This window comes from Lathyrus oleraceus, chromosome 7, assembly GCF_024323335.1.
Source record: "Lathyrus oleraceus cultivar Zhongwan6 chromosome 7, CAAS_Psat_ZW6_1.0, whole genome shotgun sequence".
NCBI lineage: Eukaryota > Viridiplantae > Streptophyta > Magnoliopsida > Fabales > Fabaceae > Lathyrus > Lathyrus oleraceus.
Genome location: NC_066585.1, coordinates 533,237,385 through 533,258,681, shown reverse-complemented (window position 1 = coordinate 533,258,681; position 21,297 = coordinate 533,237,385). Strand labels below are relative to the sequence as shown.

The 21,297-nt window shown below is 40.9% G+C and overlaps 1 protein-coding gene across 1 annotated transcript in view; it reads left to right on the top strand.

The window, feature by feature from the left end:
* Positions 1-21,297, top strand: part of LOC127104826 (receptor-like protein 9a) — a 59,313-nt gene that overhangs the window by 32,039 nt on the left and 5,977 nt on the right. The window contains 1 exon segment of the mRNA XM_051041973.1: positions 4,598-4,666. Within this exon segment, the coding sequence (XP_050897930.1) occupies positions 4,598-4,666 (69 nt within the window).

Here is a 21,297-nt window from a genome sequence, read left to right as displayed (position 1 = left end):
TCGTTATACCCTTCTAGTATGGCAGGAAATCAACCATAATGAAGGCCAATATTTTTAGTCTTTAAGAGGTAATCGGAAATCCTAGTTATGGCCTTCCAATGTTCACCATTTGGATTACTAGTAAATATACTCATCTTATTAACTGCAAATTCTATGTCAAGTCTGGTGCATTACATTAAATATATTAGACATCCAATTGCACTTGCATATTCCAATTGGTCATAATTCTTCCATTGTTCTTTTGAAGTTTGACACTAGGATCAAAGGGAGTGTTTACTTCCTTAAAGTGCAGGTGTTTGAACTTATCTAACATTTTCTTAATATAATGTGTTTGACTAAGTTCATAACCCCCGCTATTTCGTTTTACTTTGATCTCAAAAATAGTGTCAACTAGTCCACCATCTTTCATCTTAAATATAGAAGTTAGAAAACTTTGTTTTTAAAATTCCATTCATCTCATTGCTAAATGATCAACATATCATCAACATATAGACACAAAAATATTACAATGTTTTCATGCACCTTTGTGTACAAACATTTGTCATAAGAATTTGGAGTAAATCCATTTGAAAGAACGATAGAGTAAAACTTTTGATGCCATTGTTTTGGTACCTACTTTAAACCATATAAGGATTTGACAAGTTTGCATACCTTTTGTTCATTTCCAGGAAGCACATAACCTTCTGGTTGTTCCATGTAGATTTCCTCATAGAGATCTCCATTTAAGAATTTTGTTTTAACATCCATTTGATGAACTATAAGATCATTCGGAGAAGCTAATGCAAACAATACTCTTATTGTCGTCGTCCTTGCTACTGGTGCATACGTGTCGAAATAATCAACACCTTCTTTTTGTCTAAACCCTTTTGATACTAATTTAGCCTTGTAGGTGTTTAATGTACCATCACTATGATGCTTCTTTCTAAACACCCATTTACAACCAATAGGCCTTGAACCCTTTGGAAGATCGACAAGTTCCCAAGTGTGGTTTGAAATAATTGAATCTATTTCATCTTGGATAACATCTTTCTAAAAAGAATATTCCCTTGAAGCCAATGGTTCTTTATAGATTCTAGAATCATCCTCTAATTGAAGAATAATAAGTATCTTATGAACATCATTCTCACAATTTACTTCAACTAGATAAAAAGAAATGAGTTGATAATCAATTTCATTTGGTCCTAGAACAATAGATTTTCAGGCTCTTTTGCTTATCCTAGGCTCAGGTTGTTTTTTAACAATATGTGAAATACTTTTGGGTTGTATTTCAATAATCTATGGAGAATCTTCATCACAAGATTCTTTATTCGTGGGAATCTCATATTCCTTATCCTTCATGATAAGGTTTTCAAAGAACTCCACAACTCGGGATTCAACAATTACATTAAACTCCTTATTTAAAAGTCTATATGTTTTGTTATTGGATGCATATTCTAAGAAAGCACATTTGGTCCCTCGAGGACCCACTTTAGTTCTTTTAGGATCCATATTCTTGTAATATGCTACACACCCCCACACTCTAAAATAACTGATATTTGATGATCTACATTTCCATATCTCATATGCAGAAATACCAGTTAGCTTTAAAGGAATCATATTTATTATATGACATGCAAATAGTAATGTTTCACCTCACAAATTAAATGGAAACTTAGAATGCATTAACATAGCATTTATCATTTCTTGATATGTTCGATTCTTTATCTTGGCTATACCATTTTGTTGTGGTGTACTAGGTGTACAACATTCATTTATAATGTCATATTCTTCACAATATAAATTAAATTATGTAGAAAAGTATTCACCGTCCATATCACTCCTAAGGACTTTGATACTTCTACTTAATTGATTTTCTACTTCGGCTTTATAAATTTTAAAGGCATTAAAGGCGTCATTTTATGCTTTAAAAGGTATACATGTGTGAACCTAGAGAAATTATCGATAAAGGTTATGAAATACTAGTTTCCCTCAGGGTTAGCATGCCATTAAACTCACACAAATCAGAGTGCACAAGATCAAGCAAATTTAATTTTCTTTCAACACTTTTGAAAGGTTTCTTGATCATTTTTTTATTTAACACATTTTTCATATTTCTCGAAATCATGACTATTATATGAGATCAACCCAGATTTAATTAGTCTATTCATAGTACTAATACCAATATGTGCTAATCTAGAATGACATAAAGAAATATATTCAAGCACATAAGCATAATTAGAAATTTCATTAATAATATTATTGGTAGTACAAAGTTTGATCATTCCCTCAGCGAAATATCATTTTCCTACAAATACACCATTACATGTTAATAGTAGTTTTCTTGATTCATATACAGACTTAATACCTGGTTTTTCCAACAAGTCCCCACTAACAAGGTTCATATTCATGTCGGGGACATGAAGTACATTGACAAGAGTTAAAAATCTTTCAAGAAGTGAAATTTAGTTCGACGGATCCCATTCCGACGAATCTATATCGTACTTCATTTCCCATCTGCACTTCTTGTCCATCATTTACTTCATAATAGGTTTTAAATACTTCTTTGTCATCAAAAACATGCACGCTAGCACATGTATCATACCATCATTCTTTCACTTTGCCTTTTATTACCATAATCTCGCTCACCGTAGCAATTATGTCGTCATTGGCATGAACAATATTAACTTTGTTTTTGGACTTGTTATGCTTGCAATCTCGAGCAAAGTGGTCTGGTTTGTCGCACACATAGCAACACTCTTTTGTCCGCTAGAGTTCTTGAAATTGTTATGTTCCTTCTTATGGCCAAGATGATTCTTCATGCCATCATGTTTCGTCTTTACTTTTGCAACCACAACATTCGCTTTAGAGTATCCAGCGAACACAAACTTTTCTCTAGCATTTGTTTCCTCCTCGATGTGAAGGTGTTTATGAAGTTTCTCCAACAAGAAATTCTCATAACTATGCAACAATTTCTTCATGTATCCTTTCCACTAAGGTGTAAATTTTACAATGATTACACCAACTTGAAAAGCTTCTGAAATGTCTATTTTTATAACTTTTATTTTATTCACGAGAACCTGTAACTCGTGTACTTGTTCAAGAATCGACTTAGAGTCCAAAATTTTAAAATCAAAGTATTTAGATATTAAGAACTTTTTCGTACTTTCCTCTTCAACCTTGAATTTGAATTCGAGTTCTTTCCAAATCTTTGTTGCAGATTGGGTATCATTGTATAGATCATAAAGACAATCAGATAAAGTGTTCAGAATATGTCCACAGCATAACAATTCATCTTCCTTTAGTTTATTTCATTCCTTCTTGACTTCATCGGTCTCATCTTCTGTTGGTTCTAGAAGATTCCAACCTTCATATGTGTTGGTCCATGCTTCAATCTAAGAAAAGTTTAGTTATGTTGCTTGTATCTAGTGTTCTCAGAAGAAATAGGGCCATTGCTCATCATATTTATTCATACTCTCGGAGTAGCTTTAAATCTCAATTCAGTACTATCATAGACAACTCTCATTGGATTCTTGGAAATGGTGGTCAAATTAATATTTGGTTTGACACATGGATGAAAGTCCCTCTAGTTCAAAAAACAACATCCCCGATATTTTTCATGCCACTCTTACTTCTCTTGTTGGTGAGTTCGTGGTTAACAAGACTTGGTCTATCCCCTTGAAATTTCAAAATTCTTTTTCTGATATTCTCTCATATATTTTAAATTTCCACATTCCTTTGGAGGACATTGAAGATAATCTGGTGTGGTCTCGATCTGATAACGGTCTTCTAATCCTAAAACAAGCATATAACTTCTTTGATAAACCCAAGTCTTGTGACTTATGGTGCAAGTTTCCTTGGGATATTAGTATCCCCCCTTGGAAGTCTCTTTTGGTTTGAAGAATCATGGATACTATAATGCATATTGATGATAATCTAATCATAGAGGATTTGATTTACTTCTATGTGTTCTCTTTTCCAAAGCCATACTAAAAACACAAACCACATGTTCTTTGACTGTCAGTTTGCCTATAACATCTAAAAGTGGTTATCTGTTTCCTTCAACATTCATTTCTCCATGAGCTTCCTCTTGGATTGTTGGAAAGTCGTGAATTTTAACTAGTCTCCTCAAGTGCAAGTTATCTTCAACTCTGTTTGATTAATATTTTTCATGTTATCTGGAATGCTAGAAACGAGATAAGATTTGAAGGCAAGGTTATGCATGGGAAATCTTGTTTGGCCATAATGTTCTAATATCATGAAATCATACGTCAAAATCTTTCAATTCTTCCATGGTTAGATTATGCGCTCTTAAGAGATTCAATCAACATTCATTCTCCAAGGATCAAGAAGACCATTGATATTTTTTGGCAACCTCCTACAATTGGATGGATTAAATGCAACATACATGATCTTTTTGTTGTAAAAGAATGAATTACTTTGAATCCTCTTAATATAGATAAAAAAATTTAAATCTAACAAATCATTTTATTTTTCTAATTGATTTGTTGAAGTGCACACTTGTATTCTTTAATATAATTTTATATTATAAATTATTTAATTGTTTTTATTGAAAATCATCTTTAATGTTGGGTTTCCTTTACTTTCTTTTTTGATGCAGATGTTCAAAATTGGAAAAACTTGAAAATGTTAAACTTAAGGGATAATTTCATGACCGGCTCAATCGAAGGTATTAATTACTACTACCAAACAAATATAATGTGTACACAAATAGTTAATTGGTTTGATTTGATTTACAAATTATGACATCATCTCATAATTGCTTCAAAGAATACTTTTGGGAAAAGAATGATTAGAATTAAAATACATACATTTCTTAATTTAAAATATCATATTATCTTTTAATGTCACATGATAAACTTAAAAATACTTTTATCCTTATATACAACTATCTTTTAATGTCACATGATAAACTTAAAAATACTTTTATCCTTATATACAACTTTTTAAAGTTGTTCTTTTTATTCTAGTAGTACTAATAGCCATTTAATTATTTTATTTAAAGAATTCAAACTACATACCTCGAACATTATAAAGTTCAGATTTTACTATGCATAGTATAATATTGATTGAAAACCTTTGCTAATAGGATGGTAAAATGAATCGGGTTTGTTGTATTCCCGCACTTCTTAGTGGGGTGAGTCAAAGTTTTAGTCTCACACCCTCTATTATGCATGTCTCGTCTTGTGGGCTTTTGTGAGTGCGGATATTAACATAAATTTTAACTTTTAGATTAAAAAGATGTAGTACCTGCGAACTCGCCTCGTCCCACCCTCATTTTTTCAAGAAAAATCAAGATTTTTAATCCTCACCCTACATAATGTTTGCTCTGCCCCACCCTATTTTTTTTGGACTTTTGTAGGGCGTCGTTTGTCACCCCTAGTTGGTAGTATAATAGTCACGAGTGAGCTACCAATTCTAAAAAAACAAAAAAAATTATATAAAAAAAATTTACTTAACAAAAAAAAGGAATATCTTTCAAAATTATACCTTAGAGGACAAATAAGAAATCATATATCAAAGGTTCTTCATGGGCAAAGAATGTTCTCCACCACCTCATATCTAAAATATAAAAAAATTCATCCTTCCAACGTATAATCTCACCCATACTCCCTCTTGATGTTGAAAAATGGTAAAAGCATATAAACCTGATATTTAGGGGGATATTCCCAATCCATGGGGTCTGCCCAAAAGGACGTCTAAATACCCGATCCAACTTTCTAAGTGATCCCATCCAAAAACCAATCAGAGAGATCATCTCCTTAGGAACTAAGAAGAGACATTCATTTCCACCGATCAGAAATAGAACATAAAACCGATGACAAACCCTCACACAAGGAAGATACAACTGAACCACCGTATCTAAATGCAAGACTACCACACCAACGAGCAGAGGAACACAAGATCAACCTCCATCTTTATTTGGCCAAAAGAGCCAAATTGACCAAACGAAGATCACTAAGCCCAAACCATCTTTACTCTTAGGTTTACAAACATCAACTCACTTAGCCCAAGATCTATTGCTTGAAAATGTGTCACATGCAAGTATACATGTACGTTTAAAAGTAGCTAGTGATAAAAAGTAAGGATATCGTACCCACAGGGAGTGAATGTTACCTAGATTGATTTTGTAAGAAACTATCTTTTGAACTTAAGCATGAGTAAGGATAAAAAATAATATATGAATGTCACAAGTTCAACTTTTCTTCTTTAAACCATATCTAAACACCGCAAGGTGAGAGTAAAATGACATCAAGAGAATGCATGTTGAGCCAAGGTCCATTAATTTTAGTGAAATAACTATGGGCTCATGATGTGTAGTGTCGTGCCATGAAATGTCAAAGTGATTTAGAGGTGTATTTCTACAACATCAAAACATGCATTTCTAAGGCAAGAGAATGAATCTCTAAGTGACACTTATAACCCTAAAATAAGTCTACTTGTATTCTAAGATCCCTTATAGTTGTAGTTCCTTATCTCTAAGTGAACTAATCAAGTGAATATCTCTATGCTACTTTTTTCAATTACTTTTATTATGAAATCCACTTGTTGGATCTCTCACAATAATAAGCTATTATCTTTTTCTAAGTTGATCACCCAAAGAATCAGATTTGCAAGCAAGTTAATACATAATAAAACAAGACACTAAATAACACATCACTTAACATAAAAACATCATAACATTAACTTCTCATTGCTCAACATACAAAAGGTTTAGCTCATGATGAGATGAGTTCAAACTACAGACATGGTTCTCAAAAGATGCGATCTTAAACAAATACCAAAAAAGAAATGTAAACCTAAGAGTAACTTGAAGACTTCTTGAGATGTATAATCAACAAGAGATGACTCCAGTCACGCCAGGGCTCAGGAACTGGTATAGGGAATGATGAGAAGAAGAAACTCTCTCTTTTCTCTCCACTAACCTCACATTGTTATCTTTTGTAATGTGATTTTGAATAATGTTGAACTCTCTTTATCAATCTCCATCAATGTCTATTAATAAGCCTTCACTAATGTTTCTTTTGATGTCTTGGATCATGGACCTAAAATAAGGAAATCAAACCAAGCCCATTACATGAATCAGCGTCTTCACGTCATTCCTTCTACTTAGCATGCAAGGAATCAGGTATAAGGGAATAATTATGGGAGATAAGGTGTCTTGTGACAGGCTGCCGCAGCAGGGCGCAGACGACATGTCCTTTTCTTACAGAGAATGCATAGTAGTGGTTGTACTATTGTACCATATTTTCTCTTTTAGCTCCCCTTGATCTTATCCACTTGATTCAAATGAATTTCCTTCAATACAAAGCAAATATTCCTTCCAATACATCAATCATTCCATATTTTCCCTAGGAACCCAGTTGCTTTCTCCATTTTTCTTCTTTGGCTGAGTTCATCTTTTTTGCTTTAGCATGCACTCCCAGTTGCTGACTACTGCAATTTTTCCTTTGCTCGACATAGTTAACCTTAAATCAAGCATCAAACACATCAAAACAACTAAAGGGAGAACCCATTATGCTCCAAGAAAAATACTATAAAACAACTAAAACGAACTAAAAGTAACAACTTAAGAGGCAATGAAACTAGCAATAAGGAAAAACTAAGGTATGTAATGTCGCAACCTGAAAAATACAGTGTGCGAAAAAACAACCGGCGAAAGAGAATGACAGAAGAGTCGCCACCGTGCGTTATTCATCCCAAAGGAGGGAAAGGAAACGCTCGAAGTAAACCTGAAAAAAGGAAAGGACAAGACGGGGTCTCGCAACCAAATCTTGGGTTCGGGAGTCGGTTATGCGAAGGGAAGGTATTAGCACCCCTACACATCCGTAGTACTCTACGGGATCCACTTTTGTGGTTTTTGTCTAAAGGGTGTGGGTTTATCTAATGTACTATTTACTAAAAGGTTAAGAGAAATGACTCGCGCGGATGTCGTATCCACTGCATACGTATCTCATCTGAATATGAGAATCAGAGTCTTCGTAGCTCGGCTGACCTATGGGTTGGGGGTTAGTGTGCTCATTAAGACATCGCGTCTTATGCCTACGTATCTCATCAGGAATGAGAATCAGAGCAAGCCGTAGTTCGGCTAACTACGGGGTCATGGAATGGGTTTTGGATGAACGACGTTACTACGCAATCTACCGGATGCTCGACCTTTGGAGACTTACTCACTTGTAGTAGAAGGAGTAAACGTGTGTTATGGGTTTTAGGGTTTGTGATGCGCGAGGGCAAACGGGCAGTCCTTGACGAAGGAACCGCGTTACATCTGGGGATACAAAACACAAAACAAGTATCTCAAAGTAAAATGCCACCAAGGGGCTCAAACATTGCCTCCTATCGAGGTCTTCCAGCTAAGAAAGCGATAAAGTACGAGAAAGGGAAAAAATTACCACACGGATAAAGATCCGAAGTTATAGCAGTTAAAGGAGCAAGAAACCCTGAAATCTCTCCAGCTGGACCGTCAAAAGAAATCAGTCAACACGAATAATCAGAATAAAACTCCAGGGGGTATCCCACAAATAAAGTGGGAAACCACGCGAGTGTCTCTGCAAAAGCCATGTGAGCCCTCACAAAACTCGACAAAGGGTTAGAGCAACAGGATGAAATCAAGAGAAAACAATGCCATGGAAACACAAGACAGGTTAGAATAAAAAAAAACGAATACTATCACGTTCGCGACTGCTTCGCCTAGCGAAGGCTTAGCGAAGCTTCGCTACAGGCTCGCCTAGCGAAGCGGCTAGCGAGGGCCTGCGGGTTTTGGATTTCTCGTTGATACCTGCACGATGTTAAGGACTCAAAACCCTATGGAATTCATCTCAGAAACGAAATTATTAAAACATTCGATGCATTGTTCATATATTTATACACAAACATAAACCCGTGGGCAACACCTGATGTTACCTCATACATTCATAATATTCAAATTCAAGGCGTAAAGTAGTAGGAACAAAGGCATACCTGATGAGAGAGATCGATCGAACGGCGCGGCTGGATTTGTAAAGCTCTGTTAGGTTTGCGTGAGGCGGAGGCAAAAGAGCGTGTGAATCGGAGTGAACTCCTCAGAGCTGCCTGAAGATTGCTGTAGAGTAATTCCTAGGTCTCCTTCTCTCAAGATCTTTCTCCCGTGGTTCTCCCTGTGTAACTCCAAGTGTGTTTTCCTCTACTGAAACTTCAGTATTTATAGACTGATTTCGTGGGTAATGGGCTTGGGATGAGGTCAGCTGAGGCCCAAAGCTTTCTGATATTTTCTGAAATGCGCGCCCTTCGCCTGGCGAAGGATCTGCTCGCCTAGCGAGCATGACAGTGTTCTTCGCTAGGCGAAGCATCTGCTCGCCTAGCGAGCATGACAACTCATCAGCCGATTCTTGCTTCTTCAAGTCTGGCAATTTGCACGGTGAACAGGCCCCAATTGGACCTGTTGGTAGTACCTCAAGTCTATTCCTTGCGTTGACTGACCATCTAAGTAGAACCCACAAAGTGTCCTGGATGATGTTCGAGCTTCTTGGAGCTAATTCTGATTGACGCGATGCAATATGGCATGAAATGCTAAATGACCTAAAAAGTGAATGCATGAATGAGGAGGGCAAATTTTGGGGTGTTACAGCTACCCCTATTCAATCAACCGGGGACCCGAAAAGAAGATAGCGGCGGCTTTCGCACTTTCGAGGTATCAAGGGATTGAATACAATAAAAGCCCAAAAATTTGCACTGAAGTGAAGTGAAGTAACAATGCCTTGAAAGAAGAATCCGTCTGGTACGGTGAGAGTCAGTCCGAATACCGAAAAAGAATGCTAACCTGAATACCAAAATAAATGGTAACACAGAAATAACCACGGCCTGAATGCCGCTCATCAGTCTGAATACTGGAAATGACTTCGATCTGAACATCGGGAAAACTGGCTTGAATGCCATTTCGGTCTGAATACCTGAACATTGGCCTGAATGCCACTTCGGTCTGGATACCGGGAAAACTGGCCTGAATGCCATAAGTTGCGTTGACCTGATCGTCGGAAACTTCTTCGATCTGAATATCGGAAAACTAGCCTGAACGCCACTTCGGTCTGGATACCGGAACATTGGCCTGAATGCCACTTCGGTCTGGATACCGGGAAAACTGGCCTGAATGCCACTTCGATCTGAACACCGGAAAACTGGCCTGAATGCCACTTCGATTTGAATATCGGAACACTAGCCTGAACGCCACAAGTTGCATCGACCTGATCGTCGGAAACTTCTTCGATCTGAATATCGGAAAACTGGCCTGAACGCCACTTCGGTCTGGATACCGGAACATTCATGCCTGTCAGTATCGGCAGAGATAGAGAATGATGATAGAGGCGGCGCATGGGCCAATGACACTTGCTGGGGATAACAAAGGTAAGTCATGAACAATCTTCAGTCTGAGTACTGGAAACCACTTCCAGCTTATCACTTGGGATATCAAGAATGTTTTATGCTTACAATGCGTATGTTTGAATTTTTCAATGGCGTAATGCTCCATGAAAATGGAAATGCTACGCGATTTGGAAGGATGCAATGCAATATGATTCTACATGCAGAGATGCGAAATGCTGGGTAGAATGCCAAGCCGAGGCAAGGGGATCCGCTGGGGAATGATTTCCATAAGGCTGCTGGAGATACACACCACCATAAACTCTGTGGGGAGAGGATGGCATTGGAAACCTGCTGCTGAGGAAAGCTACAATGGTTCTGGCAACCGCGATATGCGAGAAATGACTCAGCAGGGGGAGCAAACACTGATACGGTACCGAGGTTCTGCTTCAAGGAAAGAAACCCTGGATCTGGCATTGGGATTATCGATCTGGCATCGAACTCTAAGGAGCAGCCACTTCTGCTGGGAAGATACAGTCTGGCACTGTCAACTCTGCTAGGGAGTGTATGTCCTGAAACAACCGCTTGAGGAAGTACAATGGTGAGAACCTGCTGGGGATTGCGGAATCCAACGCTCTGATCAGCTCTGCAGGGATAAGACACCGAATTTGTCTGTTGGTGACTTCACTGGGGAAGATATTCACGATCATCCGCAGGGGATTTTAAGGAAATGCCCCGAGGGTATCTGTTCTGAATAGACGATCCAAAGCACTTAAAATTTACAGCAATTTTAAATGTTTATTAAGCATGTACCTGTAAAGCCCTTATGTGTCATGATGCAATGTTTATCAAAAAATTCGGACGTCATTTTTGCAAACAAAACAGTAAAATGAAAATGAAAACAGAGATATACTGAATAACATGATTTTATTGATTGAATGGCCTCTGAATAGGCATTTACATCAGGAAGCAATCCCTGGAAAGAGGTAATCGCACAAAAGATAAAAACAGAAATTAATCTAATGGCAATATGAAATGGATTTCTATTGGGTTCCAATTCTGCTATGACTTGCCCGTCTTCAAGATCCTCCAGATGATCAGCCTTCTGAGAAGGTGATTGGACTGTTTCCTACCTTTCGAAAGTTTCCAGTCATTGGCACGAGATGAGATTCAGAACTACTCAGAACACAGTCATTCGCTTAATCCCTAACTTTTGCCTGGATCGCCCTTTTCGGGTTTTCAATCCACCGGGATACCCATTTTTGCCTAAGTTGCCTTTTCAGGTTTTCAACTTACCGGGTGTACAATCTTTTTTTTATTTTTGTCCCTAATTTTTGCTCGAACCTTTTCATTTTCTTGGTTCGCCGGGACGCCCATTTTTGCCTGGACTACTCTTTTTACTGTCCAGCGGGTCTGTTTTTATACAAAGTATTTTTTAACTGCGTCTGAGTTCACAGGGGAAGTGAAGTCTTCACCATCCATAGTTGCAAGCATTAAGGCCCCACCATCAAAAACCTTGGTGACAATATACGGTCCATCATAATTAGGAGTCCATTTGCCCCTGTGATCTGTCTAAGGAGGAAGGATCCTTTTCAACACTAAATCTCTGACTTGGAAACAACGAGGACGCACTTTCTGATCAAAGGCTCTCTTCATCCGACTCCGATACAACTGCCCATGACAAATGGCTGCCATTCGCTTCTCTTCGATAAGACTTAACTCATTGAACCTTGTCTGAATCCATTCAGCTTCGTCTAGCTTGACATCCAACAAGACTCTTAGAGAAGGAATCTCCACTTCAACAGGTAGGACTGCTTCCATACCATACACAAGGGAGTAAGGGGTTGCCCCGGTCGATGTACGTACTGAAGTGCGGTACCCATGCAAGGCGAAAGGTAACATCTCATGCCAATCTCTGTACGTGACGACCATCTTCTGCACAATCTTCTTTATGTTCTTATTTGCCGCCTCAACAGCGTCGTTCATCTTAGGGCGTGGTAAGGGGAAGAATTGTGATGCTGAATGTTGAAGTTCTGACACAACTCCTTCATCATTTTGTTGTTGAGATTAGAACCATTATCAGTAATGATTCTTTCGGGAATCCCATAGCGACAAATGATTTCTCTCTTGATGAAACGGGCAACCACATGTCTGGTGACATTCGCGAACGATGTTGCCTCGACCCACTTGGTGAAATAGTCGATGGCAACAAGGATGAAGCGATGCCCATTGGAAGCAGTCGGCTCAATCTTTCCAATCATGTCAATACCCCACATGGCAAACGGCCACGACGAAGACATCACATTCAGAGGATTCGGCGGTACATGCACCTTATCAGCATAAATCTGGCATTTATGACACTTCCGAGCATACTTGAAACAATCTGATTCCATGGTCATCCAGTAATAACCCGCTCTCAACAATTTCTTAGCCATTGCATGTCCGCCGACATGAGTACCGAAGGAACCTTCATGAACTTCCTGCATTAACATGTCCGCCTCGTGTCTGTCCACGCATCTGAGCAAAACCATGTCGAAGTTCCTCTTATACAGCACATCGTCTTTGTTCAAGAAGAAACTACCTGCCAATCTTCTCAAAGTCTTTCTGTCATTGTTGGATGCCCCTGCAGGGTACTCTTGACTCTTCAGAAAGCACTTGATATCGTGATACCAGGGCTTGTCATCGACTACCAGTTCAGCAGCAAACACATACGCGGCCCTGTCAAGGCGCATCACATCGATCCTGGGAGCATGGTTCCAACGAATTACCTTGATCATGGAGGATAGAGTAGCAAGTGCGTCTGCCATCTGGTTCTCATCACGAGGTATATGATACAATTTTACTGTTGTGAAGAAAGTCAACAGTCTTCTCGTGTAGTCTCTGTAGGGGACCAGAGTGGGCTGGAGAGTATTCCAATCACCATTCACTTGATTGATCACCAGAGCTGAATCTCCGAAGATGTCCAGAGTCTTGATTCTCAGATCAATGGCTTGCTCAATACCCAAAATACAGGCCTCGTACTCAGCTTCATTATTTGTGCACTCAAAATTCAAACGAGCGGTGAAAGGCATGTGGGCACCTTTCGGAGTTGTAATGACAGCGCCAATTCCACTTCCTCTAGCATTGACAGCCCCATCAAACAACAAAGTCCACTTTTCGTTTGGATCAGGTCCCTCCTCAACAACTGGCTCTTCACAGTCTTTCATCTTGAGGAACATGATGTCTTCATCAGGGAATTCAAACTTCATCGGCTCATAATCATCAATCGGCTGCTGAGCAAGATAGTCTGACAGAATACTCCCTTTGATGGCTTTCTGGGATGTATACTGGATATCGTACTCTGTTAAAATCATTTGCCAACGAGCAACACGTCCGGTGAGAGCCGGCTTCTCAAAGATGTACTTCACTGGATCCATCTTAGAAATCAACAAGGTAGTATGGTTCAACATATACTGCCTCAGTCGGCGAGCAACCCAGGCCAAAGCACAGCAAGTTTTCTCAAGCTGCGAATATTTGACTTCACAGTCGGTAAACTTTTTGCTAAGGTAGTATATGGCATGCTCTTTTCGACCAGACTCGTCATGCTGTCCCAATACACACCCCATCGAGTTCTCAGTCACTGATAGGTACATTATCAGAGGTCTCCCAGGAACTGGAGGTATAAGGATCGGAGGTTTCTGTAGATACTCTTTTATCTTCTCGAAAGCCCTTTGACAATCTTCATTCCACCTGATAGCCTGATCTTTCCTCAGCAATTTGAAAATTGGCTCACACGTGGTTGTTAGGTGAGAGATGAACCTTGCAATGTAGTTCAACCTCCCTAAGAAACTACGGACTTGCTTCTCTGTTCTTGGCTCTGGCATTTCCTGTATCGCTTTTACTTTGTCGGGATCCACCTCAATCCCTTTTCCGCTAACAACAAAACCCAGCAATTTTCCCGATCTCACCCCGAAAGTGCACTTGTTCGGGTTAAGTCTCAGTTTGAATTTCCTCAAACGCTCAAACAGTTTCTGCAAATTCAACAAATGTTCTTCTTCTGTCTGAGATTTGGCAATCATATCATCAACATAAACCTCGATTTCATGATGAATCATATCATGGAACAAAGTCACCATCGCTCGCTGATATGTTGCTCCGGCATTTTTCAGACCAAACGGCATCACCTTGTAGCAGAAGGTGCCCCATGGGGTTATGAATGTTGTCTTCTCCATGTCCTCTGGTGCCATCTTGATTTGGTTATAGCCAGAAAAGCCATCCATGAAGGAGAATACCGAGAACTGAGCTGTATTATCCACCAAAACGTCGATGTGAGGTAATGGGAAATCATCTTTAGGGCTAGCTCTGTTCAGATCCCGGTAGTCGACACACATTCGTACCTTTCCATCCTTCTTAGGTACTGGGACGATGTTTGCAACCCATGGCGGATAATTGGTGACTGCTAGAAACCCTGCGTCCAACTGCTTTTGCACTTCTTCCTTTATCTTGACAGCCATCTCTGGTCTTGTTCTTCTGAGCTTCTGCTTGACCGGAGGACAACCTTCTTTGAGAGGCAAGCGGTGTACCACGATGTTTGTGTCCAGCCCAGGCATGTCCTGATAAGACCAGGCGAAGATGTCAACGTATTCTTGCAGCAATTCAATCAGCCCTTTCTTCACATCATCTCCCAAAACAGCCCCTATCTTGATTTCTCTCTTGGCGTCCTCGGTGCCGAGATTAATCACTTCAACAGACTCTTGATGCGGTTGAATGACCCTTTCTTCCTGTTTCAATAACCTGGTAAGTTCTTCAGGGAGTTCACAGTCTTCATCACCCTCTTCTTCAGCTTGAAAGATTGGATTTTCAAAGTCGAAGCGAGCCATAGCAGAACCGTTATCAATAGGATCCGGTGATGTGCATCTGCATGAGTGATGGTATGTGCTTATGAGTGTGAACAAGAAGTGAAAACTAAACAAAACATTGCCATTTTTTATTTTGAAAAACTGCAAAAATAGAAAGACAGGGAACGAAATATTTGAATGCAAAAATGCGTCCTTTATTTATGATAAAAATGCAAGTGTCACATAGACGGGCCCTACAATGAGTCATTACGCCCTGGGCGGAACGTAAGACTTGGATATGCATGAATAAACAAAGAAAATTACTCTTCAAGAAGAGTGACTTGGATAATCTCCTCAGAAGACCAATTGTTGATGACTTCACCCGGGATCCTCGGACGCACCCAGTTGTCAATGTCACAATCACTATCCCCATCTTCTTCGTCGACTGCAGAGACTTGACCATACTGAATGATGCCAGCACTGGAGAAAGTGATCGGCCCCTGAAGTGTTGTAGAAGTCAGAGCTGGCTGATATCCAATCCCAAACTTATCTTCTTTCACTGGTAATTCCAACAGACGCCCGCAACCGGGAGCAACACCTGAATCCACCACGGCCCGTGCCTGCTTAAAGGATGAGATAGAGGCACCCGCTTTAACCTCTTCCACCGGAGCTGCATCTTTGATTTGAACTGATTCAAAAGCCTGACACAGAGTCTCATGAATTTCACCTTCTACTTCTACATACTTGAACGTAGACAGGTTACTGACCAGGATGTCTTCCTCACCACAGATGGTGATAATTCGTCCGTTGACCGGAAAATTAATCTTCTGGTGTAGAGTTGAAGAGACTGCCCCAGCATTATGGATCCAAGGACGACCCAGCAGGCAACTGTAGGAAGGACTGATATCCATCACGTAGAAGACAGTGTTGAAGGTTTGTGATCCAATCAGAATTGGTAATTCTACCTCTCCAAACACCGATCTCTTAGAACCATCGAAGGCTCTCACAATAAGATCTGAAGGTTTCAAGACCAAACCCTCTACTTCTAACTTCGACAGGGCTCTCTTGGGTAGCACATTGAGAGAGGAGCCTGTATCCACCAGAACATGCGATAGCACGGTGTCTCTGCATTCCATCGAGATGTGCAGAGCCTTGTTATGATTGCGTCCGGCTGGTGTTAAGTCAGAATCAGTAAAACCTAACCCGTTGCTTGTATGCACATTGGCAACGATCCCTTCTAGTTGGTTTACCGAGATCTCTTGAGGTACATAAGCAGCATTAAGAACCTTCAGAAGTGCCTCCCTGTGTGCCTCCGAACACAATAGGAGTGAGAGAATGGATATCTTGGACGGAGTCTGAATCAACTGATCGACTACCTTGTAATCGCTTTTCTTTATGATTCTCAGAAGCTCGTCCACATCCTTTGCAAAAGTGGGCTCAGAACCTCCCTGGGGTGCAGAGGTACCCCATTCACGGCTTGTTTGCCCTTGGCTTTCGCCACAGCATCAACATTATCAGCTTGGGTAACCGGTGGTGAGAACAGTCTACCACTCCTGGTGAATCGCCCGATTCCTCCCACATTATCCACTGTGGGACCGTCAAGTTCAGGCTTCTGACCCTCTTCTACTTGCAGTGGCCGTTCCACCCTATGATCGTGCGTATACACGCTTCCCCCATAATGCCACGGAATGGCCCTTTCACTAGTGAAAGGTAAAGGACCAGGGGTTGTGATGGTCATAGTAGATCGTCGCACTGGTGGCACGGGTTGCGCTTCTGGCGCACTGATCTGATTAGTTGGGTAGAAAATAGTGATAGTAGCAATATCACAGTCGTACTCGGAAATTTCATTCATTGAAATGCAAGCATCCGAGACATCGGAATTAAGTTCAATTACATCATTATGGATTACAGAAACAGTAGGAACAACATCTGCGAATTCATCAGCAACATCTTCAAACCCTTCTTTCTCAACCCCTTCCACAGACTCTTGGACAGACAAATCCTCAACCTGGAGGATACCTTTGTCGAGCAAGGCCTGGATACCTTGCTGTAGCTTCAAACAACCTCCGCCCTGAGTAGCACAATCCAAACAACCCTTCCCACAACCGGGGAAAACGTCGGCCTTCAGCAAACATCCTTTGATATCCAACAATGGAGTCTTTAACTTCAACACATCCTTAATGGACTTGGCTTCTCCCTCTACCAAATTAACGTTCGCACCACCATGCTGGGGCATGGGATTGTTGACGACATTCGGAGCTGGTTCAAGGTCGATGGCCTTTGAATCTATGAGGTCTTGAACTACGTGCTTAAAAGCTTTGCAGTTCTCAATATTGTGGCCAGGTGCCCCAGAGTGGAAGCTACACCTAGCGTTGGCGTCGTAACCCACCGGAAGTCTACCAACAGGAGGAGCCAGAGTGCGTAATTGCACAAGTTGTAGTTGTTGAAGACTAGAAAGCAACTGGGCGTACGACATTGGAAGGGTGTCGAAACGCCGGTCCATCATCCTTTGCCTCTGTTGATAAGCGGGTCTGTTACCCGGTTGCTGCTGCTGTTGATACTGAGCTGGTTGACGTTATGATTGTTGTTGTTGTAGTGGTGCTGCAGCTGGAATGGTTACAGCCGCAACATACGGTTGCTGATGATAATTCTGAAAATTATTCCTCCGGTTATCCCTGTTCTGATAAGAAGATATGGCATTTGCATCCCCTTCTCTCCTCTTCTGTCCCTGAATGAACGGCTTCTTCACCCCTGATGAGGATCCACCTCCACTCTGGATCTTGTATGTCTTTAGGTAATTCTCCACCCTTTCTCCAGTAGAGACCACATCAGCAAAGTTGGATGCATTGCACCCCACCAGACGCTCCAAGTAAGGTCCAGGCAGCGTATTCATGAACATGTTGGCCATTTCCTTTTCCAACATAGGAGGCTGAACACGGGAAGCTGTATCCCTCCAGCATTGAGCGTATTCCCTGAAGCACTCATTGCTTTTAAGAGACAGATTCTGAAGTTGAGTTCTGTCCGGAGCCATGTCTGTATTATACTGATACTGTTTCACGAAAGCCTCTGCCAAATCCCTCCAGCAATGGATGTGGGCTCTGTCCAGCCTCATATACCATTCCAAGGATGCTCCAGCTAGGCTATCCTGGAAGAAGTACATAAGTAGCTTCTCGTCATCAGAGTATGCAGCCATTTTACGGAAATAGGCTTGCACGTGAGTTTTGGGGCAAGAGCTGCCATTGTATTTGTCGAATATCGGGACCTTGAATTTCGGTGGCACCCTCACATCTGGGATCAGCCCCAAGTCAGCAACATCTACTCCCAGAGGATTCTGTCCTTCCACTGCCTTCAACCTTTCTTCCAATCTCCTAAACATGGGGTCTATGCCAAAGTCTTCCTGAAGTAAGGGGAACTGATCATCCTGACCATCCTGAATGGGTTGTTGACCGGAGGTGACATGTAGGATTGGAATAGGCCCCGGTCCATTGGGTCCATTAGCCTCTCCAGCTGGAGGATCAGCCAACGTCTCCGGTTGAGTAATAGGGGGATCCCTCTGCACCAATAATCTAAGCTCCTGCTGTCCTTGAGCCACCCCTTGAACCAAATCCATGAATTGATTCATGCGAATCTTCATCTCGGCGAGCTCTGCCTGTAGGCTTTCCATTACTCTCTGTTGGTTCCTCCGGGTACCGTATCGGTGAATGCCTGAGTCAGCTATCCTGCTAGTGGGACACCAAACAAACTGAGAACACTGTGGCGGTACCTGTTATGCAAGACATGCGGATGACTATACAAATGCAATGACATGTTTATCAATTCCAAAAGTATTCTACCCCCTTGATTCCAGTCTCACATTTGATAAACAGTGTAAAAAGAAAACCCCGACTAGAATCAAGAAGAAGATTTAAACCTCCTTGAAAAGGATAAACATGTGTTAAATGATATGAATGCAAATGGTGTGATGATGTGAATGCAATGCAGTGGCATGTCAATCAGGATTGCTGTATCTTGAACATCTGTCAGGTTGCACTGTCTGGAGAGAAATCAAGAGCACACCAAACAAAGGTCATGGGATGGATCATGTTATCCTTAATATCAACCACCCATTTTGGCGGATTATGGTTTACACCTTATCAACACCCGAGTTTCATTGATATTAAGGATACCTGATCGGATCAACCATGAATCAAGGGTTTGTCGCAAGTCACGAGCATGGAGTTTAGGTTAAGAACCACCCAAAAGGAGTGTACTAAGGTTTAAACCTGCCAAACATGTTCTACAAAAGGTTCCCATAGTCATAATCCCATCTTTCGGATATTATCAGAGGAACGACTACTCGTATTCCAACAATATTCTCAAGAGAGACTCTTATGAGTGTAGTATCGCGTAACAATCGTATCAAATCTTACACTTGAACGACTTTCGCACTACGTCCTACGAATAGGCCAAGATGGGTTTGGTAAACTAAGGTCCTTGGCTTCTTAGGTCTATATTGGAACAAGTAATGTCTAACCACAACTTACTTATGTGACATTATTGATCTCAACATGACCTCCACCAAGTGAATGGGCTTGCAAGTCAACTCGCTAAGGAATAACTCCACACAAGTTGACAGGACTATGCCATTCTCCTATCTTAAGTGCACTCGAGCTCGGGTATAGAACTCATCTCACAAAGATCACCAAGCAGCCATAGCCAGCCAACAGATACAACAATGATATGTACACAATGCAATAAGGTAAAGCAGGTAAATAAATAACTGTACAAAAGCTGTAACACCCAATAAACAAACAAACTACAAAAGCTAGGAGGGACTCGCTTAGGGAAGATGGACCAGCAAGAGGTCAACTTCTTAAAGTCCCCAGTGGAGTCGCCAGTTGTCGCAACCTGAAAAATACAGTGTGCGAAAAAACAACCGGCGAAAGAGAATGACAGAAGAGTCGCCACCGTGCGTTATTCATCCCAAAGGAGGGAAAGGAAACGCTCGAAGTAAACCTGAAAAAAGGAAAGGACAAGACGGGGTCTCGCAACCAAATCTTGGGTTCGGGAGTCGGTTATGCGAAGGGAAGGTATTAGCACCCCTACGCATCCGTAGTACTCTACGGGATCCACTTTTGTGGTTTTTGTCTAAAGGGTGTGGGTTTATCTAATGTACTATTTACTAAAAGGTTAAGAGAAATGACTCGTGCGGATGTCGTATCCACTGCATACGTATCTCATCTGAATATGAGAATCAGAGTCTTCGTAGCTCGGCTGACCTATGGGTTGGGGGTTAGTGTGTTCGTTAAGACATCGCGTCTTATGCCTACGTATCTCATCTGGAATGAGAATAAGAGCAAGTCGTAGTTCGGCTAACTACGGGGTCATGGAATGGGTTTTGGATGAACGACGTTACTACGCAGTCTACCGGATGTTCGACCTTTGGAGACTTACTCACCTGTAGTAGAAGGAGTAAACGTGTGTTATGGGTTTTAGGGTTTGTGATGCGCGAGGGCAAACGGGCAGTCCTTGACGAAGGAACCGCGTTACATCTGGGGATACAAAACACAAAACAAGTATCTCAAAGTAAAATGCCACCAAGGGGCTCAAACATTGCCTCCTATCGAGGTCTTCCAGCTAAGAAAGCGATAAAGTACGAGAAAGGGAAAAAATTACCACATGGATAAAGATCCGAAGTTATAGCAGTTAAAGGAGCAAGAAACCCTGAAATCTCTCCAGCTGGACCGTCAAAGGAAATCAGTCAACACGAATAATCAGAATAAAACTCCAGGGGGTATCCCACAAATAAAGTGGGAAACCACGCGAGTGTCTTTGCAAAAGCCATGTGAGCCCTCACGAAACTCGACAAAGGGTTAGAGCAACAGGATGAAATCAAGAGAAAACAATGCCATGGAAACACAAGACAGGTTAGAATAAAAAAAAACGAATACTGTCACGTTCGCGACTGCTTCGCCTAGCGAAGGCTTAGCGAAGCTTCGCTACAGGCTCGCCTAGCGAAGCGGCTAGCGAGGGCCTGCGGGTTTTGGATTTCTCGTTGATACCTGCACGATGTTAAGGACTCCAAACCCTATGGAATTCATCTCAGAAACGAAATTATTAAAACATTTGATGCATTGTTCATATATTTATACACAAACATAAACCCGTG